This window comes from Stomoxys calcitrans, chromosome 3 (genome assembly GCF_963082655.1).
Source record: "Stomoxys calcitrans chromosome 3, idStoCalc2.1, whole genome shotgun sequence".
NCBI classification, from domain to species: domain Eukaryota; kingdom Metazoa; phylum Arthropoda; class Insecta; order Diptera; family Muscidae; genus Stomoxys; species Stomoxys calcitrans.
Window position 1 is genome coordinate 190,301,550 of NC_081554.1, and position 25,458 is coordinate 190,327,007.

A 25,458-nucleotide genomic window follows, 5' to 3' on the forward strand; every position below is an offset into this window, starting at 1 on the left:
TAACAAGCAGATAAGCTTGCTTGAAAAAACTAGATTTGGTGCACTCAGAAGATGACATCTGAGCGATGGGGATCATTTCAAATTCATGTAAGACTAGTTGGTTTTTATATTCTGGTCACAGCAACTGTCAAGGGACAAGACCAGGAAATCTATGGTGATATATATCCCAATACAAGAGCAGAGTTAAATCTATACTACAATACCCAGCATAGAGAAGAAAAGTGTTATAGAGATGTGCCGTAAGTCGAATCTCATGGGAGATTGTTTTCATAAGATTAACAAAATTTTTATTTGCTTGTAGAGCCATATTCTTTCAATTCAAAGAAGAGGAGCCTATAATGGGAAATTCCTCAATTCCCAATTATCTTCGTTTCGAAAAATGTTGTGAGGGTTATGTGGCAACGAGTAGACCCCTAGATTTGGATTCTAATAAGTGTGTGCCCGACTGTTCGCTGGTATCGGCTAACAATTGCCGCAATGGCTTTTGTCGCTCATCACAGCACTGTGAATGTTTCGAAGGTTTTGTGGCTAACTCCAAGGGGAATTGTGTTCACACTTGCCCTTTGGGTTGTGAGAATGGACATTGCCTATTGGATGGCACCTGCATTTGTAATCCTGGCTATAGTCTGGAATCTGAAACTAGGAAATTTTGTATACCTCAATGTTCTCATATACCATGTGGACTGAATCAAGAATGTGTTGCACCTGGAGAGTGTCAATGCCAGGTTGGTTATCAGTGGTTGGATTTTTTGGGTTGCCAACCTATATGCCAGCCAGGGTGTGGATTTGGTCGCTGTGGGGCTCCGCAAGAGTGTGAATGTTTTGCTGGTTATATCAAGAGACCGGGGAGGAATATTTGTGAAGCGGAATGTAAAATGTAAGTTTTAGTGAAGGAAGGCCAAAGTTGGGTAGTACCCACTATATATAGAACCATTCACCAAGGGTTAAAATCCTAAATTGGACAATAATGTTTAATTTTCTTTTCCAGCAACTGTCTGAATGGCTTCTGTGAGTCCTTTTACAAATGCCAATGTTTCAATGGTTTTGTCTATGATTCTCTCTCCCAAACTTGTCTTCCCCATTGTCCAGATTCCTGTGAGCATGGGGTGTGCATAGCTCCTGGCATATGTCGATGTTTTGAAGGTTATTATTTGTGGGACAATATTTGCAGGCCAATATGTGAAAAGTAAGTTGGATGTATAAAAAAAACGCCCTTATATGCATATTCAAATATTTTTCCCTTCCAGTGGCTGTGGTCCTTATGGCAAATGTGTCAAGCCCAATACCTGTGCTTGTGGCAGTGGTCAGCAACATTGTTTAGGTGGTGACCAATGTACTTCGGAGGGGAAATGTCGTTGTCCTTTCGGAATGCAGCATTTCATAGATCGTTGCCTTTATCCCTTTAAGGTGCAAAGCAAGATTTTCACCACAGCTGAAAGATTGCACTACGACAAGGAATTGAAATATGAATTTGAGGCTTTAATAGGGAGATTTTTTCAATTTTAATAAAGAAAGTTTAAAAACAAAATCAGTTTACAGGGAATAATAATATGGTATAGGAGGCCACCGTAGCGCAGAGGTTAGCATGTCCGCCTATGACGTTGAACGCCTTGGGTTCGAATCCTGGCGAGACCATCAGAAAACATTTTCAGCGGTGGTTTTCCCCTCCTAATGCTGGCGAGGCATTTGTGAGGTATTATGTAAAACTTCTCTCCAAAGAGGTATCGCACTGCGACTCGCCGTTCGGACTCGGCTATAAAAAGGAGGCCCCTTAACATTGAGCTTAAACTTGAATCGGACTGCAGTCATTGATATGTGAGAAGTTTGCCCCTTGCCAAATTGCAATTTACTAATATTGTATAAGGGGGTTAAAGAAGGTGGAAATGGCGTTTAGGCAAATTGTCATCTATTGTGATGTCAGAGTAGACCTAAGACTATGGTGCGAATGAAATCCACGATCTCTGCACCATTACCCAGTATATGGCTTACTCAGACTCTAGTTACCCAGTCCATATGGTACTGACCTAAGTATTAAACCAACTAAATTTTTAAGTTTAACAAGTAAAAGCGTGCTAAATTCGGTCGAACAGATTCTTGGAAACCCACCAAACCACCCACCCACATTGGGATTTTGCAGAACCCATGTAAACAAAATAAATTTAATTGAAGGGCATTATTCTTCATATCAAACTTCTGTCAAACCAGCAAATATTAAAGCTTCTGGGAACCGAACAAGGATGATCGAGTGACAAGTTTACATGGGAGCTATATCAGGTTGTAGACTCATTTGTACCGTATTTGGCACAGTTGTTGGAAGTTGCATGCAAAATTTCACCCAAATCGGACAAAAATTGCGGCTTGTAAAGACTCAAGAAGTCAAATCGGGAGATCGGTTTATATGAGAGCTATATCAGGCTATAGACCAATTTGGACCGTACTAAGCAGATTTGTTGGAAGTCATAACAAAACACTACATGCTTAGTTTCAGGCAAATCGGACGATAAATCGGATATTGCGGGTTGTAAGGTCTTTCGAAGTCAAATTGGGAGATCATCAGATTATGGGAGCTATATCAGATTATGGGCCGATTTGAACCGTACTCAGCACAGTTATTGAAAGTCATAACGGAACACGACGTGCAAAATTTTCGCTTAATCGGACCATAATTGCGGCATTTAAGGGCTCAAGAAATCAAATCGGGAAATCGGTTTATATGGGAGCTATATGAGGTTTTTGAACGATTCCGACCGTACTTGGCAAATTTGCTGGAAGTCATGCAGGATCACTATATGCGAAATTTCAGCTTAATCGGACCATAATTGCGGCTTGTAAGGGCTCAAGAAGTCAAATCGGTAAATCGGTTTATATAGGAGCTATATCAGGTTCTTGACCGATTTAAAGCGTACTTGACACAGTTATTGGAAGTCATAACAGAACACTACGTACGAAATTTCAGCCAAATCGGACAAAAATTGCGGCTTCCAAGGGTACAAGAAGACAAATCGGAAGATCGGTTTATATGGAAGCTGTATCCAAATCTGAACCCATATAGCCCATATGCAATTCCTAACGACCTACATCAATAGTCAGTATCTGTGCAAAATTTCAAGCGGCTAGCTTTACGCGTTCGACAGCTATCGTGATTTCGACAGACGGACGGACGGACATGGCTAGTTCGAATCAGAATTTCGAGACGATCAAGAATGTATAAACTCCATGGTGTCCTAGGTCAATATTTCGAGGTGTTACAAGCGGATGACCAGTTTAATATACCCCCATCCTATGGTGGTGGGTATAAAAAGATAGGCTTGCATACTCTCCTTTTCTTTCCAAAAAATCTCTCTCATGAACATCCCAACTTTTTGTATTCTAAACTCAAATATCTTTTATTTAAGCCCCTTATTGCCGTGGTCAGTAAATAACTCCTGTTTGGGGGGTGTTTTGGAGAAGGGGTGGACCCCCAGAAATTTTGTCCCAAATTTGAATATCAGATTCGTATTTTACTCGCAAATACCTTTCAGTCCTTGAGCCCCATATTGCCATGGCGGGTAATTATGTCCCATTTAGGGATGTTTTGGGGTTTGGAGTGGTCCCCTTGGTCCGACAATTGGATACCAGATACGTTTTCTAATCTTGAATACCTTTCATTAAAGTCCCATATTGTCGTGATTGGTGAATAAATATATTAGGTAGGTTTCGGGGTGGGGCGCCCCCCTAGGTACCCCATCCGAAATTTGAATATCAACATTTTGTTTGTAAGTTACTATAAGAGAGCACACAAAATTTCGCTTAAATCGAACCACCCATCTCCGAGATCTGAAGATTAGGCTAAGGGGGAGCGTCCGCTCCCCCTTCAGATATCAAAAAAAGGTGGTACCATATTTTCACCATGGGATCATTATGCACCATCAGTGAAAATTTCAAGAAAATCTGTTCAGCCGTTTCTGAGACTATAAGGAACACACAAACAAACAAACCTACTAACGAACACAAATTGATTTTTATCAATATTTCGAGGTGTTACAAGCGGAATGACCAGTTTAGTATACCCCCATCCTATAGTGGTGGGTATAAAAAGATAGGCTTGCTTACTCAGCTTTTCTTTCCAAAAAATCTCTCTCATGAACATCTCTAATTTATGTTTTTATACCATCCACCATAGGATGAGGGTATACTAATTTCGTCATTCTGTTTGTAACTCCTCGAAATATTCGTCTAAGACCCCATAATGTATATATATTCTTGATCGGCATGACATTTTAAGTCTATCTAGCTATGTACGTCAGTTCGTCCGTCCGTCTGTAAGTCGAAAGCACGCTAAGTACAGCTAGCTGCTTGAAATTTTGCATAAGTTCTTCTTATTTGTGTGGGTCGGTTGGGATTGTAACTGGGCCATATCGGTCCATGTTTTGATATAGCTGTCATATAAACCGATCTGGGGTCTTGACTTCTTGAGCCACTAGAGGGCGCAATTCTTATCCGACTTGGCAGAAATTTTGCATGAGGTGTTTTGTTATGACTTCCAACAACTGTGCCAAATATGGTTTAAATCGGTCCATAACCAGATACAGCTGCCATATAAATTGATCTGGGATCTTGACTTCTTGAGCCTCCAGAGGGCGTTATTATTATCCGATTTGGACAAAATTTTGTACATTGGCTTCTCCCATGACCTCCGATATATATATTTTATTTTACATATATTTTATATATATTTATATATATATATTTTACTTCTTACTCCACCCCACACCACCACTGTGGTACAGGGTATTATGAGAGTATGCATTTGTTTACGACGCTAAGAAGAAAAAGTGCTGGACCCATTGATAAGTATACCGATCGACTCAGAATCACTTTCTGATTCGATTTAGCCATGTCCGTCTATGAGTTCATGTATTCTTGTAATCTTAGTACATGTCGTATTTGTTGTCCAATCGCCACGAAATTTGGCACATGTAACTTTTTTAGCTAAAGGGCAAACGCTATTGATTTTGGTAAAAATCGATTCAGATTTAGATATAGCTCCCATGTGTTTGTATCGCCCGATTTTCACTTTAATGACCGTAGTAACTACAATTTTGATCTGCACAAAATGTAGCACGGATTGTTTTGTTACTGATCCTTACATTTTTGCAAATTTTCATCAAAATCGGTTCAGATTTAGATAAAGCTCCCATATATATGTATCGCCCTATGTGAACTTAAACGACCGTACTAACTATTGGGTTGCCCAAGAAGTAATTGCGGATTTTTCATATAGTCGGCGTTGACAAATTTTTTCCCAGCTTGTGACTCTGTAATTGCATTCTTTCTTCTGTCTGTTATCAGCTGTTACTTTTAGCTTGCTTTAGAAAAAAAGTGTAAAAAAAGTATATTTGATTAAAGTTCATTCTAAGTTTTACTAAAAATGAATTTACTTTCTTTTAAAAAATCCGCAATTACTTTTTGGGCAACCCAATACAATTTGTAACCGATCTGCACAAACTTTGGCACGGATTGTTTTGTTATTGATATTAACCTATCTGCAAGATTTCATCAAAATCGGTTCAGAGTTAGATATAGCTCCCATATATATGTATCGTCCGATTTGAACTTAAATGACCGTACTTACTACAATTTTCAATCGATCTGCACAAAATTTGGCACAGATTGTTTTGTTATCGATCTTAACATATCTGATCTAAGATTTCATCAATATCGGTTCAGAATTGGATATAGCTCCCATATAAATGATCGCCGGATTTGCACTTATGTGGCCGTAGTAACACCAATTTCCAAACGATCTGTTCGAAAAAAGTCGTTTCAGATTTAGATATAGCTATCATATACATATATCCATTGCCCGAATTTATAATTGTAAGGTAGGTGTAGGGTATTACATAGTCGGCCTCGACCGACTTTTACCTTTCCTTACTGGTTTTAAGTTGAAAGAGATAGGTTTGCATATTCTGCTTTTCTTTCCAAAAAAATCTCTCTCATGAACATCCCTCATTTATGTTTTTATTAATAAATCGAAATACCCTTATCAGTTTATTGTTGCAGTAAACATACATAACACACAAATAGAAATTTTATCTAAAAAACCAGCCTAAAGAAATAACAATAAAAATTATATAAGGCCAAGGTCAAAGAGTTTTTGCTCTACTTGCAAAACAGTATCAAACTCAATGCAAAAAATAAAAACACATAAAAAACAACAAAAAAGTGATACAAAGTTTAATGAAACTTATACCCATTGAAAATGCGATAAAACCACATTAAACAAAAAATGGGATTTTTGAAATTTTATATAATACTTCAATTGTTACCTTTACCAAAAAGAAACAAGTAAAAGCGTGCTAAGTTCGGCCGGGCCGTATCAAATATATCCTCCACCATGGATCGCATTTGTCGAGTTCTTTTCCCGGCATCTCTTCTTAGGCAAAAAAGGATATATTTAAGAAAAGATGTGCTCTGCTGTTAGAGCGATATAAAGATATGGGCCGGTTCGGACCACAATTAAATTAAATGTTGGAGACCTGTGTAAAATGTCAGCCAATTCGAATAAGAATTGCGCCCTATGGGGGCTCAAGAAGTAAAATAGAGAGAACGATTTATATGGGAGCTGTATCGGGCTATAAACCGATTCAGACCATAATAAAAACGTATGTTGATGGTCATAAGAGGATCCGTCGCACAAAATTTCAGGCAAATCGGATAATAATTGCGATCCTAGAGGCTCAAGAAGTCAAGATGTCAAGATCCCAGATCGGTTTATATGGCAGCTATATCAGGTTATGAACCGATTTGAACCTTATTTGACACAGTTGTTGAAAGTCATAATAAAATACGTCATGCAAAATTTCAGCCAAATCGGATAAGAATTGCGCCCTCTAGAGACTCAAGAAGTCAAGACCCAAGATAGGTTATATGACAGCTATATAAGGTTATGTACCGATTTGAACCATACTTGGCACAGTTGTTGGATATCATAACAAAACACGTCGTGCGAAATTTCATTCCAATCGGATAAGAATTGCCCACTCTAGAGACTCAAGAAGTCAAGACCCAAGATCGGTTTATATGGCAGCTATATCAAAACATGGTCCGATATGGCCCATTTACAATGCCAACCGACCTACACTAATAAGAAGTATTTGTGCAAAATTCCAAGCGGCTAGCTTTACTATTTCGGAAGTTAGCGTGCTTTCGACAGACAGACGGACGGACGGACAGACGAACGGACGGACAGATGGACGGACATAGCTAGATCGACATTAAATGTCGCGACGATCAAGAATATATATATACTTTATGGGGTCTCAGACGAATATTTCGAATATTTACAAACAGAATGACGAAATTAGTAAACCCCCCATCCTATGGTGAAGGGTATAAAAAACACAAAATTAAATAACAAAAGAATTTGGGAAGGCTATCTTTGTCGGTAGCCTTGTCTGTAAAATGTAGTAAAAACCAATCAACTGAGTCCCTAAAAGACAAAAGTTATGGAGTATCTTGTACTTACTTTGCTTTAATTGGCTAAGACAGACACTGGCCGCACGTAGATAAGCGTTCCAAAAGCCTCGATATTCTGCGCTCATTTTAAAATCTTTGACACCAAGTTTCGAGGTGTCTCCCACCACTTTAACTTTCCCTAGGGCTTTTGGGCTTCTCGGTTTGCTTCTTCATCCGTTCTGACGCCATGACCTAGCCAACGCAGCCATTGTATTTTTAAGCTTGTAACTATGCTATCGTCGTCTTACAGCTCATACAGCTCGTGGTTCATATGACGACTATATTCTCCATTAACGCAAACTGATCCATATATTTTACGAAGAATCTTTCTCTCAAATACTCCAAGCACTGCCTCAACTGCTCTCATAAGTACCCATGCTTCAGAACCATATAACAGCACGGTGTCTTGTATAGTGTAAACTTCGTCTGTTGAGAGGTGGCCTTGTTTCTAAACTGCTTACTTAGTCCAAAGTAGCATCTGTTTGCCAGTATTATTCTTCGCTTTATCTCAAAACTGGTGTCATTCGTTTCGGTTACGGCGTGGGCGAGGTAGATAAAGTTACTGACTATCTCAAAGTTGTGGTTCCCAACTCTCTCCACTTTTTTATCTCCTCGGTTGTGCAAGGCGTTTAGGGAGTTGAAACCATCCATTTCGTTTTATCTCCATTTACTGCCAGACCCATTTTCACGAACTCTCTTTCGATTCATTTAAAGGCTGCAGTTACAACTTCCGGTGACCGACCTATGATGACGATGTCGTCGGCATAGGCGAGCAGCGTGTGTTCTCTTGTGATTAGTGTGACATATCTATTCACATCTGCATCTCGTATAATCTTCTTTAGCAGGATATTAAAGAGATCACACGATAGGTCTCCCCCATCTCCTGTCTCCTTGTCTGAAAATTCGTTTGGTACTCTAAATGGTTCGGAGAGATTCTTTTCTATTCTTACTGAGGATCGCCTATCAGCAAGTGTCATACTGCAGAGTCTTATTAATTTTGCAGGGATACCAAACATGGCTTGAAACACCTTTGAACGTAAAAGGGTATCGAAAGCGGCTTTGTAGTCAACAAAGAGATGGTAGGTATTGATTTGTTCTTCTCGGGTCTTTTCCAAGATTTGGCGCAGTGTGAATATCTGGTCCAGGGTGGATTTACCAGGTCTAAAGCAGCATTGATTAGGGCCCAATTATCTCATTGACTTGAGGTTTTAATCATTCACACAGTACGCTCGAGAGTATCTTGTATGCGATGGGGAGTATCTTGTATTCCTCTGTAGTAGGCACATTCTTTCTTGTCTCCTTTGTTGTGTACGGGACATAGTATGCTGAGGTTCCAATCATCGTGTATGCGTTCTTCTAGCCAGATTGCGCAAATAAGCTTATGCATTCGTTTTATCAACGTGTCGCTTTCGGTCTTAAATAGTTCAGCGGGTAACCCGTCGGCTCCTGCTGCCTTGTTGTTCTTTAGTCGGGTCACTGCTACTTGGACCTCATTCTGACTAGGAGAGAATGTTTATCTTATATCATCATCATTGATTGGTTCTGCGGTATACTCTTCGCCGTCATCGTCGGACAATAGCAGTTGGGTAAAATGTTCCTTCCATATTCTCAGCCTGCTGTCTGTGTCATATACCAGGCACATTCCTTTTTTGTCTCTGCAGGAGGATGTGTCTGTACCAAAGCCATGTTTAATTCTTTGGTAAAATTTCCGAACTTCATTCTGATTCCTGCACATCCCAATTCGCTCACACGCACGTCTTTCCATTTCCTTTTCCTTTCTTCGAAATAGATGTTTCTCCTCATCCTTTACTCCCAATACCTCTCCTTCATCTGGCTCGTTTCTACTGATTGCAGGGTTGCTCCATATGCCCCATTCTTGACTTCAGTAGCATCTCGACACTCTTGGTCGTACCATGGGTTTCTTTGAAGAGGCTTCCGGTAACCGAGTACGGATATCGCGGCATTTTCCATGGAGTGGGCAATAGTTTGCCACTGCGCCATTATATCGTCGGAACAAGAAGTTGGGTTTTCCGATATTCAGCTTTCGTGAATGGCAGATCTTTATACGCTTTGACCTTTTCAGAAAAAAGGTAATGATCCCAAGTTATGTTATGAACCAACGTTAACTCTAACATGCTATACGAATGCCTTCCATCTATCACAACGTGAAAATACCGAGTTACCTCGGTACTTTGACTTCTATTTGATTTGAAAATCAAATCGATGAGGTTCAGGATTGGAGCGTCTGAATTGAACACTCTTTTTCTGACCATCGTTACATAAGGTTTGGAAACGCACGGCCGGCGTCGAATCTGATAAGCATCCGGAATAAGTTGAAAGCTAACTGGACAAAATTCGGAAGGCTACTCAGAAGAAGACTTGGCCAAGATAATTTAGATTGTCCAAGCATAGAAGAGATTGACGAAAATGTCAACAGGATTACGACTAGAAACTTTGGTTTAATAAACTTGAAACATTTTTTCATTTATTATTAAATTCTAGATTCGTTCAACTCTTGGGTAGTCTTATAACTTTAAAATCTCATAAAAAAAATTATATTTTCATAATTAAGCTGTATTTAGTTGGACGGATTGCAGAAATGACGACCTTTAACACCGCTCTTTATGAAGCCAGGATTGCAGGCACAGAAATTAGGGGCAGAACAATATCCATTGGGACATCCCTGAGGACAATGGGGCACACACATATGGGGTTGTTTCTCATCACGAATATAGCCAGGCTCACAATCGCATTTATTGGGGCTGGCACAAACACCATTGACACAGGGAACTTCACAGCGAGGATTGCATTTAATGCCAGAACGGTCCAACTCAGAGCCGGGGGGACAGGAGCAGGTGTCGGGAGCACTGCAAAAGCCATGGTCACAGCCCCTTGAACAAACAAAAATATTAACAAAAAATATTAAAATCCCTTGTCTTCGGTACTTACAAAGAACACACCGGCTCACATACACCTCCCATGGCAGTGTATCCCACATTGCAACTGCATACTCCAGGGGCGGTACACCTGCCATTCTCACAACGTTCACATTCAGGTTCACATGTTCCTGCTGCACTCACGCGATAGCCCTTGTCACAGGCGCACTGATTGGGTCCTACGCATTTGCCAAACTGACATCCCTTTTCGCAAACCGGCAAACAGTATTTTCCTTCTCTAGGCTCTAACATAAATCCTGGTTTACATTGGCATTGACCATTATCAGCACATATGCCATTGTCACATCCTATGGGACAGGTGGTAACACATTTTCCAGCAGCATTGCGCAGATGTCCTGGAATACAAACACACTGATTGGGTGCCGTACAAATGCCATTGGGACAGTCATCTTCACAGATGGGATCGCAACGCTTGAAGATATGGGGATTTCGCTCATAACCCTCACAGCATACCTGCACGGTACTCATGCCGGGTGAAGTGCCATTGCTGACGGGCACTTGGCCATTTTTGGCAAGGGAGGAAGTGCTGGAAGGGAAACAAAAAAGTGTTGATAAGAAACTTTTTTGGGGAAATTAAAATTAGAAAAAATTTTTCAAATTTACAAAAGAAATTGAAACGGGGCAAATTTGCAAAACATGGGTGAAAAGAGTGGAGCCAATTTAAAAATGAGAATGAATACAACCAAACCGGAATTAGGCCCGTCATTAGAGAGAAAACATTCTAGTTCAGATCAAGGGACCTACATAGTCCTTAAGACGTCTGTTAAAGCTGTGTTATCTTTGGCTTATCCGTCGGTTGATAAAAAAGCTTCACTTTAGAATGGGGGTTTACAAATTTGGTCATTCTGTTCTAAATACCTCGACTTATTCGCCCTAGCCATGTCGGTCCGTCCGTCTATTGAAAATATGCAAAGACCTTGACCCCATTTGCCTGTCATGATGATCGAGCTGGTCCTGATCCATAAAATAACCCGCTGGTCTGCTTTGGAAGTGTGACTACCCCCTCCTGTACTGTACAATGAAGTCATACTCCATCTGCTAAATGTGCAGAATAAACGTTTGCTATGGGAGTTCTGGGAAATTTAGGGGCACATGTGAGGGATAAAGGAAGTGGCAATGATCTGTCAAACAGGGTCGATTCAGAATTCTTGTCACTTTCGCCATCTGTTGCAAGTGCAGAATTATCTGCGATACTCAAAGGCAACCGAGGACTAGTAGCTCAGAATTATGAGAAGAGTTGGTACTGAATTGGACCTTATCTGGGAAGCGTGGGTACAAGGTAAAAAATTCGTGGGCTTGAATCACGCCATCTTACTCTCATCTCTCATTCGACAGAGAGAAAGATTAAAAGCTGAATCGATGACAGTCGGAATGTAATCCTTGGAAGCCACCGTAGCTCAGAGATTTGAATGACGCTGAACGCCTGGGTTCGAACCCTGGCGAGAACATCAGAAAACTTTTTTTTCAGCGGTGGTTTTACCCTCGTAATGTTGGCGACATTTGTGAGGTGCTAGGCCATGTATAGAAGCCATGTAAAAATTTCTTCCCAAAGAGGCACTGCGGCACGCCGTTCAAGCTCGGCTATATAAGAGAGGGCCCTTATCATTGAGCTTTAAATGTGAGAAGTTTGTCCCTTGTTCCTTATGAGAATGTTACACTGATTTGTCGTTACATCAATGATGACTTAACGGTAGTGGCTCTGAAGAGGCCAAGATGAAGACATCCTCCTTCTAGACATGGTCCGGGCCTTGGTCATATGATACGAGGCCAAGTAGCACGATTTTATACTTAGAGGTGACGCCAATGCTCTGTCATAGCCAATTAAAAGTAAGGTAACGCCAATGCCCACCTCAGTCTATGGGGTAACAATGATGTAAACAATAGAGAGTCACTTTTTTTGTTAAATTTTTTTTCACGAACTAGGTATCCCCAACAACCTATAATCGGCTCAGGCAACAGGTTTCAGATATAACGCAAGTGACGAGCAGTGAGTATGTTAAAGTCTTAAACTGGAATGTCTCTACCCAGTGCTTTTTTTGAATCATCACAGAATTGATTTTCAGGTTGCGCCCAAGATAAGAAGCAGGAAGCCGCATAGCAACCCAAAAAGACAAATTGAAAAGGTTCAGACAATATATGGTCAGGCTTAAGTCCCCTTAAGGGCTTATATCTGATGTAAAGGGACTGGTTGTCGCAGTGGGACTTATAACGGAGTCCCTGAACGAAGCCTCTCGGAAAGCATTGCCAGAGCGAGTACCGCCGCTTATGGGGAACCAATCGTGGTAAACACAGTAATTGAGGTATTCAGGATGGAAAGCAGGAAGCTCTTTAACAAGAAGAAGAGATAGGGAGAACACGGCAGAGGGCTGGGATGAATATCGTGAAGCCTTGGATAGGTCCAAGAAGGAGATAAGGATGGCGAAAAGGAGTTTCTGGTCAGTATTGTCAGGGGACCCCACCTTGAGGGCCTATATTGGAAGCAAGGGAACTAGTGTTCGCAGTTAATATAGCTTATGGCGAACTAATCGTGGTAAACACAGTAATTGAAGGTACTCAGGATGGAAAGCAGGAGGCTCCTTAACAAGACGAAGAGAAAGAGAGAGAGAGATATCTCTACCCGCTCTTACACGGCATATTTTTTATCAGTTTTTTTTTTCTCCCACTGTATGTCGTTGAGACTGCAAGGCGAGTGTCTTTGAAGCAGAGGTCTGTATCGACGAAGGCTCTTAAGGTCTTTGAATCGAGGATAGTTAGGTCGAGATGCGTGGCGGAATGAACTTCTAGGCCACCCTGGTTTTGAGGATAATGTGTCGGCCTATAACTCTGTACGCTTTGGTTAGAATCCTGGCGAGAACATAAGAAAGAATTTTCAGCGATGGCTACTTCCTCCAATGTTGACTAAATGTGTAAGGGGTTAAGTACTACACGAACGGAGGAAGGCCAAAGAATATACCAGGGAGAGATCGTCTCCGATCATGCTTATGTGCCCATTCTCGAATTACTCCTGGAATTAAACGTTTAATAATTTTTTAATATTAGGCCCTCTAGAGGCTAAAGAAGTCAAATCAGGAGATTGGTTTATACGACGGTTTTATCAGGTTATCAACCGATTTCGACCATACTTCAAACGGCTGGTGGAAGATATAGTATAACTTAACGTGCTAAACTTCAGTCAAATCTAATATATATTGGACCCTCTAGAGACTCAAATAGTAGAGATAAGTTTATATGGCAGCTGTATAAGGCAATCAACCGATGTCGACCATACTTGGAACGGCTATTTAAAGTTATAGCACAACGTAACGTGAAAAATTTCAGTCAAATCGTATATATTTAGGCCCTCTAGAGGCTCAAGAAGTCATATCAGGAGATTGGTTTATATGACAGCTATATCAGGTTATCAACCGATTACGACCAGACTTCAAACAGCTGTTGGAAGCTATAGCAAAACGTAACGTACAAAATTTCAACCAAATCTGAAAAATATTGGGTCCTCTAGAGGCTCAAGGAGTCAAATCGGGGAGATTGGTTTATATGTAAGCTATATCAGGCTTACACGCGATGTCGACCATACTTGGAACGGTTATTGGAAGTTATAGCACAACTTAACGTGACAAATTTCAGTCAAATCGTATAAATATTAGGCTCTCTAGAGGCTCTAGTAGTAAAATCAGGAGATTGGCTTATATAACAGCTATATGAGGTTATCAAGCGATTACGACCATACTTCAAACAGCTGTTGGAAGTTATAGCAAAACGTAACGTGCAAAATTTCAGCCAAATCTTAAAAATATTGGGCCCTCTAGAGGCTCAAGAAGTCAAATCGTGGAGATCGATTTATATGGCAGATATATTGGAATTTATAGTAAAACGTTACGTGCAAAATTTCAACCAAATCTGAAAAATATTGAGCCTCTAGAGGCTCAAGGAGTCAAATCGGGGAGATCGTTTTATATGACAGCTATATCAGGTAATCACCCGATTTCGAGCATACTTGGCACGGCTGTTGAAAGTTATAACAAAACGTAACGTGCAAAATGCCAGACCAATCGGATAATAGTTACGCCCTCTAAAGGGCGAGATCGGTTTATAAGGCAACTATATGAAGTTATCAACCGATTCAAAACATACTTGGCTATTGGAAGTTCCAGGAAGACAAAATAAAAATTGCGCCCTCTAGCGGCTTTTTATGAGAGCTATGTATACTTGCTTTGACGTATACGTTTTCTATGACATTCAACATAGGTGCCAAGTATGGTCTGAATTGGTCTTAAACGAGATATAGCTCCTTTATAAACCGATCTGAATTCTGAATCGATTTGTCTGACATTTTGCACAGTGACTTCTCCTATAACCTCCAACATACGTGTCAAATATGGCCTGAATCAGTCCATAGCATGATCCCTCCCACATATGCAGATCTCCCGATTTTACTTTTTAAGCCCCTATGGGGCCCAATTTTTATTAGATTTGGCCGAAATTTCGGACAATGATTTCTACTATGGGCTCCAGCAACCAAACGAATATGGACCCGAATCGGTCCAAAGCCTGATAAAGGTCCAATAGCATAGCAATGCTTATCCATTATCCCCTTTAGGGTCCAATTTTTATTAAATTTGGCTGAAATTTCGCACAATGATTTCTACGAATTGTGCGAGCTACATCAGGTCCATAGCCTGATGTAGCTCCAATAGCAAAGAATTTCTTATCCATTCTACTTTTTATACCCTCCACCATAGGATGGGGGTATACTAATTTCGTCATTCTGTTTGTAACTACTGGAAATATTCGTCCGAGACCCCATAAAGTATATATGTTCTTGATCGTAACGTCATTTTAAGTCGATCTAGCAATGTCCGTCGGTCTGTCTGTCGAAAGCACACTAACTTTCGAAGGAGTAAAGCTAGCCTCTTGAAATTTTGCACAAATACTAATAGTGTAGGTCGGTTGGGATTCTAAATGGGCCAAATCGGTCCATGTTTTGATATGGCTGCCATATAAACCGATCTTGGGTCTTGACTTCGCGCAATTCTTTTCCTATTGGAATGAAATTTTGCACGACGTGTTTCGATATCACTTCCAACAGGTGTTAGTTGTATGGTTTAAATCGGTCCATGTTTTGATATGGCTACCATATAAACCGATCTTGGGTCTTGACTTCTTGAGCCTCTAGAGGGCGCAATTGTCATCCGATTGGAATAAATTTTGCACGACGTGTTTTGTTATGATATCCATCAACTTTGCCAAGTATGGTTTCAATCGGTTCATAACTTGATATAGCTGCCATATAAACCGATCTTGGGTCTGGACTTCTTTAGCCTCCAGAGGGCGTTATTCTCGTCCGACTTGACTGAAATTTTGCACGTAGTGTTTTGGTATCACTTCCGACAACTGTGCTAAGTGTTGTTTAAATGGGCCTATGTTTTGATATAGCTGCCATATAAACCGATCTTGGGTCTTGACTTCTGGAGCCTTTAGAGGGAGCAATTCGCTTCCGATTTGACTGAAATTTTGTATGAGGAGTTTTGTTATGACTTCCAACAACTGTGCTACGTACGGCTCAAATCGGTATATAACCTGATGTAGCTCCCATATAAGCCGATCTAGGATCTTGACTTTTTGAGCGTCTAGAAGGCGCCATTCTCATCCGATTTGGAAGAAATTTTGTACAACGGCTGCTCTCATGACCTTCAATATACGTGTCTAATATGGTCTAAATCGATCAATAGCTATAAAGCGATCTCCCCATTTTGCTTTCTGAGCGCCAACAAGGCGCAATTCTTATACAAAGGGGGTTAAAAAACTTATATATCTACGATTTTTTGCAATTCTCCAAGACTGCTTAAAAAAATCTTACCAAAAAAGTGAAAAGTTACGTAGGACTCGTATCAACAGATTTTAAACTATTGGGTTGCCCAAAAAGTAATTGCGGATTTTTTAAAAGAAAGTAAATGCATTTTTAATAGAACTTAGAATGAACTTTAATCAAATATCCTTTTTTACACTTTTTTTCTAAAGCAAGCTAAAAGTAACAGCTGATAACTGACAGAAGAAAGAATGCAATTACAGAGTCACAAGCTGTGAAAAAATTTGTCAACGCCGACTATATGAAAAATCCGCAATTACTTTTTGGGCAACCCATATATTCGATGCCTATTGATTTACTATTGCGTAGCTCTCTATATTTTCTATCAATTTCTTAACGTCAATATGGATTCCTAGAAATCCATATAATCAAAGAATTTTTTTTTTTTTGTTCTAATTCAACTCAGTTTGTCTTTATCAAATCACAAAAATTCCAGGTCACCAAGGGTCACTACTTTAGAGTATTTTCATCACTGATCACTGAACGAACAAAACTTACGGCACTTCTTTAAAACAAATTCCCGAGGCAATGCCTGCTCTGGTTTTATTAATGAATTCAGCTGTGGCATCCAGGGGGGCTTTGGCATGAGGGGTAAAGACTTCGCCTTGATAATATTCAGCAGGCTTGAAGTTACCATTGTAACGTTCATAGTTTACTTGTTCATATTCCTGATTGGGATTGGAGGGTTGACGGGTTTTAATGCCAGTTTTGATTTGGGCCAAACTACCACAGAATAGTGCACACAGGGCACAAAGCAACAAAAAAAACTTCATTTTTATTTAAAACTATTTATAACAATTTTTAATTTGAATAAAATCAACACAACCGTTTGCCTTGCAGGCCGCCAAGCAACTAAAATTATCGCAAAATTTCACATTGAAATTCATCTAATAATTCTAAACCTTTTGGTTTTTGTTTTTTTATTTGTTGGTTCTCAAATGCAAAACATTGGTTTTTAATCTTTTGTGAAAGTGCCGATAGCGGTTGGGTTTTGTTTGGCCCGGCTTAGCTGAGATCACTCATTTGTTGATCTTACTCATATTCTTCTACTCTGGGCTGCTTTGAAGGAGATTGAAACGATGTGGCCGACTATGGGCAGTACGTTCTTATTGTTTGTTTTGCAAACAAAGTATAATGACAAAAAAAAAAATCATTGCTAATTGATTTACTATGATTTTTGATTTATTTCATTTTATTTTATTGCCTTAGGATATATGGATTATTGCCATAATGACCGCATATTCACACATTTGATTCTGGGAAGTGTTAATAATATCATTAGACAAAACAAGTAAAAGAGTGCTAAGTTCAGCCGGGCCGAATCTTACATACCCTCCACCTTGGATCGCTTTTATCAAGTTCATTGTCTGATAACTCTTTATAGTCAAACAAAGGATAATGGATAAGAATTTCTATGATTTTAGAGCTATATCTGGTTATGAGCCGATTCGTGTTATATTTGGCTTGGATTTTGGAAACCATAGTAGGTGCTATTGTGCAAAATTTCAACCAATTCGGATGAGAATTGACCCTATAGGGGCTCTAGAAATAAAATCGGGAGATTGGTTTATATGGTTGCTGTATGAGGTTATGGTTTGATTCAGGCACATATGTTACAGGTCATAGAAAAAGTCATTGTACAAAATTTCAGCTAAATCAGTACAAGAACAGCACCCTGTAGGGGCTCAACAAGTATATTCGGGAGATCAGTGTATTTGGACAGAGAAAGAATCTGTGCAAAGTTTCAGCTCAATATCTCTAGTTTTAAATACTGTAGCGTGATTTCAACAGACAGATGGACGGACATGGTTAGGTCTACGCTGATTCAAGAACATATATATACTTATTATATACATTTGGGAGCTACTATATCAGGTTTCGTTTTCGGGGCTGAGGTGGTCCCCCAGACACTAGATTCGAGATCTACTCCCAAATACCTTCCATTTGAGCCCCATATTTCTATAGTCGTCATACATGTCCTATTTCGGGGATGGGGCAGCCACCCAGTGACTTGGCCCCGAAAATATATAAGAGCTTCGTGTTCTACTCTAAAATACCTCTTATTTGAGCCCCATGTTGCGATGTTCAACAGGTATAAGGAGGCTCCATAGACACATTTTCCTAAAAATTGATATCAGATTACTCCCAAAAACCTTTAATTTGAGCACTTTATTGCTATGGTCGCAAATTTGCCCTCTTTGGGAGAGAATTACTTTTATAACGGCAAACCACAGAACCGAGTCGCAGAAGTCCTAGCATCGAAAGATAGTTATTAAGCATTAAGAAAATTAGTTAATAAGCCCGACTATTGGTGAGAAATTACCGGGAACGTCCCACCCAAACGGGCAAGGTAATCGATTGCAATAATATGAGTATCAAATGAAAGGTATCTGCAAGTGGGATCTGATATAAACAAATTGGATGGGCTAAAGTCGGGCGAAGCCAACATTTTGTTATGCATTAGCTTGAACTTGATATGCAGAACCTCGATTAAAATCCGTACATAGTTTAGGAGCCACAGAGAAAATCGTTGTGCAAATTTTTGAGAGATCGATTGATCAATGAGTTAGCAAAGGCCTTAAAGTGAAAATCAGAAGATGCATATATATGAGAGCTATGTTTAAAACTGAACAAATTTCTATGAAATTCATCTGATATCAAAAGAGTTACAAGAGAAACTTTTGTGGCAAATTTTGTGAAGTTCGGTTAACAAATTACAAAATTATTGTTTAAGATCGGACGAAAAAAATATATATGTGAGCAATATCTCAATCTGAACCGATTTCAGTTAAATTAAATAGCAATACCGGGAATTATAAAGGAAATCTCTGTGACAATTTTCGTGTGAATCCGTTAACAAATGACCAAATTATTGCAATACTAGCTCAAATCGGATGAACATATATATGGGAGCTATATCTTATTATGAACCGATTTTTTTCAATTTTAACGGGCTTTGCATCTAGGCGCAAGAAAATGCTCGTGGCAAAGTTGAAGACGATCGAATGATTCGTACACAAATTAACTGGACAGATGGACAGGCAGATAGACAGACGGACATATCTAAATCGAATCAGGAAGTGATGTTGAGTCGATCGGTATACATATCAATGGGTATCTATCTATCTTCTTTCTGGGTGTTGTTGTATTTACATTTTAATGTGGAGATGGCGATCCTCGCCAAGCTCCTGTGTGAAAAAGCTCGTTCCGGTCCCACGGACCTATTATAGAGGGAACAAGGCGGGCTTTGGTTATTAAAGGCGCCAACATCGAGCACCTCAGTATTTTTGCAAGAGTTGGTGCCACCCGGCCTCTTACTGAGACTCTCCGCTCGATACCACTGATAGTCCGCGACTGCCGTTGTAGCTACTCCGTATGGAGCATTCCACAATCCGGAACCTGTGGACGCGCCCGGTAGCTCGCTGCTAAGCTTCTCGTGACAGCAATCAACACCACATAGATTGGACCTCAATGTTCCAGCCTGTGTGTGCTTACAGCTATCCTGTGCAGTAATACCCTGTACCATAGTAGTGGTACTGTTAATCCGATTTGGTGGAAATTTTGTACAAAGTTGTTTGTTTTGATTTCCAACAACTGCGCCAAGTATAGTCCAAATCGACCAATAACTTGATATAGCTACTATATAAACCTTGGATTTTGTATTCTGACTTCTTGAGCCACTAGAGGGCGAAATTCTCAACCGATTTGGCTGAAATTTTTGCATAAAGTGTTTTGTAATGACTTCCAACTTCTGTGCTAAGTATGGTTTAAATCAGTCCATATACTGAATTAGCTGCCATATAAACCGATCTGGGATCTTGACTTCTTGAGCCACTAGAGGGCGAAATTTTCATCCGATTTGGCTGAAATTATGCATAAAGTGTTTTGTTATGACATCGAGCAACTGTGCTGAGTATGGTTTAAATCAGTCGATAACCTGATATAGCTGTCATATAAACCGATCTGGGATCTTGACTTCTTGAGCCCATAGAGGGCGCAATTATTTTCTGATTTGGGCAAAATTTTGTACAACGGTTTCTCCCATGACCTTCAACATACGTGTCAAATATCGTCTGTATCGGTCTATAGCCTAATACAGCTCCCCTATAAAACGATCTCCCTATTTTACTTTTTTAACCCTTTAGGGGGCATTTCTTATCCGACTTGGTTAAAATTTTACACAATGACTTCTACTATAGTCTCCAAAATTCATTCCATTGTGGTCCGAATCGGACCATAACTTGATATAGCTCCAATAGCATAGCAATTTTCTTTTATCCTCTCCTTTCCTTTGTTTGCCTAAAAAGAGACACCGGGAAAAGAACTCGACAAAAGCGATCCATGGTGGAGGGTATATAAGATTCGGCCTGGCCGAACTTAGCACGCTTTTACTTGTTGTCCATAAGCAGGTTCAGTTCAAAGATGGGCTGTATCGGACTAGATCTTGATATAGCCCCCATATAGACCGATCAGCCGATTTAGGGCCTTAGGCCCATAATTGTCACATTTATTATCCGATTTTGCTGAAATTTGGGACAGTGAGTTGTGTTAGGCTCTTCGACATCCTTCGTCAATTTGGTCCAGATTGGTCCATATATGGATATAGCTGCCATATAGACCGATCCGCCGATTTAGGGTCTTAGGCCCATAAAAGCCGCATTTATTTTCCGATTTTGCTGAAATTTGGGACAGTGAGTTGTGTTAGGCCCTTTGACATGCTTCTTCAATTTGGTCCAGATTGGTCCATATATGGATATAGCTGCGATATAGACCGATCTGCCGATTTAGGGTCTTACGCCCATAAAAGCCGCATTTATAATCCGATTTTGCTGAAATTTGGGACAGTGAGTTTTGTTAGGCCTTTCAACATCGTTTTTCAATTTGGCATAGACCGATTCAGATTTGGATATAGCTGCCATATAGACCGATCTCTCAAATTAAGATTTTGGGCCCATAAAAGACGCATTAATTGTCCAATGTCGCCGAAATTTGTTACAGTGAATTGTGTTAGACCGTTCGACATCTTTCGTTAATTTGGCCCAGATTGGTCCAGATTTGGATAAAGCTGCCATATAGACCGATCTCTCGATTTAAATTCTTGGGTCCATAATAGGCGTATTAATTGTCCAATGTCGCCGAAATTTGTTACAGTGAGTTGTGTTAGACCGTTCGATATCTTTCTTTAATTTGGCCCAGATCGGTTCAGATTTGGATATAGCTGCCATATAGGCCGATCTCTCGATTTAAAGTCTTGCGCCCATAAAGGCGCATTTATTGTGCGATTTCGTCGAAATTTGGGACAGTGAGTTATGTTAGGCCCTTTGACATCCCTCTTCAATTTAGATCAAATCGGTCCAGATTTGGATATAGCTGCCAGGGCTCACAAAAGCTCATTTATTGTCCGATTTCGCCGAAATGTGGGACATTGAGTTTTTTTAGGGTCTTCGATATTTTTCTGAAACTTGGCCCAAATCGGTCGAGATTTGGATATAGCTGTCATATAGACCGATAACTCGATTTAAAGTCTTGGCCCCATAAAAGGCGCATTTATAATCCGATTTCACTAAAATTTGACACAGTGACAATTACTACCTAAATTTGATTTTTTGTTTTATCAAATATGATTTCTTAAATTAAATTTATGTGTGTTTTTAATTCATATGATATGAATCGATGAATCGTTTGTTTCACAGTGTAAAAGCTTATAATTGAGTGATTTTACTCACATTTAAACTTAAAAGCTTATAATTCAAATGAGGGCCTCTCTTCCTATTCTTATTAACCTTTGGCTCACAAATCTATTTAAGTCTATCATATCGATTGGGAATTGCCTTAGAATATTGACGGCCAGAAAGCACAATCAGAGCTAATTTATAAAATTCAAATTTCCGCAGCCAAAGAAAGCCTGAAAAAAAAGTTTTTTATTGTTTTATACATACAATAAAAGAAAAATAAAACTGATAACAAGAGTGAATCCATGAATGAACGAACAAAAGACAGACGTCAAAGAATTAAAACAAAAAAAATCCAGCTGCTGGCAGGCTGAGATACAAAGCCGCTGGGAGCAGTCATTAGTGAGCCGCATAGCATAGTGGTTTGAGACAAAAACCACCATTTTAACTAAAGAGGAATATAAAAAAAAATCATTTTTATAGTAACCGTTTTATTATTAGTTTGGTATCATGTTGAAGAAATTAAATTGTTTTATTGTTCTGTGTATGTGTGTGGGTGCCGCAGTGGCGGTGCCCCAATTTTGGAAATTGAATACACCAAGTGAACGAGAATTATTTATAATGGATGTCAAGACCACCATGTCGGCGGGGATCTGTTACAAACAAGTGGAGTAGGTTTGAAGTGGTTGGATCATTTAAAAAATGTATCTCAATTAATCAACGCTTAAATTGCATTGCAGAGCAAAAGTCAATGATCCTGAGGTACGCATGCGTACTGTGTCCTATTGCTGTCCTGGCTATAATCGCAATCGTTTGGCCAGACATTCCTTGAAATGTGATCCCATTTGCAATGACGACTGTGACAATGGCATATGTGCTGCTCCCGATGTCTGTGAATGTTTTCCAGGCTATATAAGAGAAAACGGCCGCTGTGCGAGTATCTATTAAAACCTAAGGTCATAAATTTACGCTAGACAATAAGAACAATAAATAAATTTAATGTAAAGCAATGCCTAATAGTAAGAGTCTTCATAAAGTAAGAGTTTTCTTTTGTACGGAATGGTTTTCAATTAGGTTAGTTTATGTGAGGTTGAAAAGAGGCTGTGGATATTAATCCGCCCCATGCCACTATGGACATACACCTAAGCCTTGTTGTGCGCTCTAAAAACTAAAAAGTAACCTCGAAAAAGAACATTTAAGTTAGGAATTCCGTGCTACTTACAAAATCCTTAATTGTTTTCCATATCAAGATGGTTCATCTCTGCTATTGTGTCCCCACCTTTGTTTATTATTAAGTTCAACGACAAACAAATTATTGGTGTCATTGCTGTTTCACTTTGATTTTGAAATTCTTTCTTTTAATTGCTAACAGTGTCGGCTGCATGTGTGTTAATAGCATCGCAGTGTGATTGCATTGAAAAAGTTCATGTGCGATAATAAACAAAAGATTATTACATCCACATGGCTATGGAATTGATGCAGAATATTTTTAATGCAACGCCTAAAAATATGCTAAAAATTAAGTAGTTTAAATATGTGTGCTGGAAAGCAAAATGGTATAAGGCCGATATTGGAAAAGACGTCACACCAACGCCGACCAAAGGCCTGCGCGAGACCATTCATTTCTGGTTTCAAGACACCCTTACAATCGTAGAGTATTTCATAGTTATCCCGGTCGACACGGGATAATTATGAGCACCATATAGGCTGAATATTTGAGCTCCGACGAGTATGGTGTTCATCGTTACCACAGGTTGCGGATAGAGGAAAGCATCGTTTTCATGCGGAGTAACTGCAAATGAGTGCCAATGATACTCGAGATGACAAGACAACATCAAGTTAGGGGCGGTTGGAGGCGATCATAGGAAGTGCGTGCCACACAATTTATCCACCTGCTAAGGAACAGGTGGATAAATTGTGTGTCCAATGGCATTAATATAAGGAAGAAAGTGGCACAGGGCACGCCACAGGGGGACGTTCTATCGCCACTCCTATGGGTGACCACCATAAATGACCCATTACGGATGCTGACTGAGGAAGGATTTAAACCCGTCTGCTATGCAGACGATGTTATAATACTTCCAAGGGGCCAAGGATCCGAACGAGCTATGCAGGAGGGCCGAAAGGGTATTGCATATGGCATATGACTGGGCTAGACCCAAACGTCTCAATGTTAACCCAGAGAAGGCTGAAATATGCCTGTTCACGAGGAAGACGAAGGTGGGCCAATTTAAAGCACCACGTTTCCTCAATAAGACGATTTCGATATCTGACAAGGTCAAATACTTAGGTGTGATCTTGGACAGGAAACTGAATTGGAAGTGTCACACTCAGGAGTGTACTGAGAAGGCTGACAGATGTTGGGCACTATGTAGACGGGCCCCAGGCTCGAAATAAGGCCTGAATCCTAAGATAGTCCACTGGCTCTACAGGAGCGTGATTAGACCAATACTTACTTACGCCTCAGTAGTTTGGCGGACTGCTATGGAGAAAAAGTGCAACATAAGAACCATACAACAGGTTCAGAGAACATGTTGTCTTGGCATAGGCGGAGCGATGAGGACCACGCCCACTAGGGCACTGGAGACTCTTCAAGATATCCGACCCATTGACATACAGAGTAGGTGTGAGGCAGCCACTACGGCTATGAGACTAAAGGCGATGGGAGAATGGATTGAGGATGGGAACAGCTCATACCATCGTGGTATAATCGAGGCGACGATAGCAAACCTGGAAGGAAGGGGAGAGGTTTCCGATCGAATACCTGAGATGAACCTTTGAGTCGAGTGCGACGCACTGCTGTCATTTGCACAGTCTTGGATTGACGGAACCCTAGTATTGCCATCTGGAAGATCATGTTACACGGATGGATCAAAGCTAGAGGACAGAGTGGGCCTGGGGGTTTACATTGTAAACCCAGGGACTGACATCTGTTTTAGACTGCCTGATCATAATATGGTCCTGCAGGCGGAGATCCGGGCTATCACGGAATGCGAGTGCGAGGACGTCGAGTCTGAACATCTTTACCGACAGTAAAATTGCCATAAGGGCAATAACAACCAGAATGGTAAGTTCACGAACAGTCTTGCGGTATAAGAAGGAGATTAACGCCTTCTCTGGGGATGGCACAATCCGCATCGTTTGGGTACCGGGCCATAACGGAGTAAGGGGAAATGAAAGGGCAGACGATTTGGCGGCCAGGGGACTATGGTGGGATCCAGATCGTGAGAAGACGAGGCTATTACTGAAAGGAAGCTAAAAGGAGGTCAGTATAGCTATTGGTATCATAACGGGACACATAAGACTACGAGCTCACTTATGTAAAATCGGTGCGGCAAGTGAAAGCATGTATAGGGCATGCGGGGAAGATGATGAGACGTTGGAGCATTTCCTTTGTCAATGCCCGGCTTTCGCGTTTAGCAGATATCAGTACTTAGGTGGAGACGCAATATCAGATATGAAC

The 25,458-nt window shown here is 40.2% G+C and overlaps 3 protein-coding genes across 3 annotated transcripts in view; 2 read left to right on the top strand and 1 right to left on the bottom strand.

Moving 5' to 3' along the window:
• On the top strand, positions 1-1,506 carry LOC106085080 (epidermal growth factor-like protein). The gene is made up of 4 exons (XM_013249112.2): positions 1-239; positions 302-877; positions 989-1,186; positions 1,248-1,506. Exons 1-4 carry the CDS (start codon positions 52-54, stop codon positions 1,504-1,506), a joined length of 1,221 nt encoding a protein of 406 aa, XP_013104566.2. The 5' UTR covers positions 1-51.
• Positions 1,507-9,953: 8,447 nt separating this feature from the next.
• Positions 9,954-25,458, bottom strand: part of LOC106085091 (uncharacterized) — a 75,638-nt gene continuing 60,133 nt past the window's right edge. Inside the window, exons 12-15 of the mRNA XM_059365747.1 lie at positions 17,157-17,175; positions 16,822-17,102; positions 10,450-10,983; positions 9,954-10,391 (exon numbers count right to left, since the gene is read on the bottom strand). Of these exons, the coding sequence (XP_059221730.1) occupies positions 10,079-10,391; positions 10,450-10,983; positions 16,822-17,102; positions 17,157-17,175 (1,147 nt within the window). The 3' untranslated portion in view covers positions 9,954-10,078. The remainder of the gene's footprint in view (positions 10,392-10,449; positions 10,984-16,821; positions 17,103-17,156; positions 17,176-25,458) is intronic.
• Positions 22,134-23,012, top strand: LOC106085097 (platelet endothelial aggregation receptor 1). Its single transcript, XM_013249134.2, has 2 exons — positions 22,134-22,666; positions 22,736-23,012. The coding sequence occupies exons 1-2, from the start codon at positions 22,506-22,508 to the stop codon at positions 22,941-22,943; spliced, it is 369 nt and encodes a 122-aa protein (XP_013104588.1). The 5' UTR covers positions 22,134-22,505; the 3' UTR covers positions 22,944-23,012.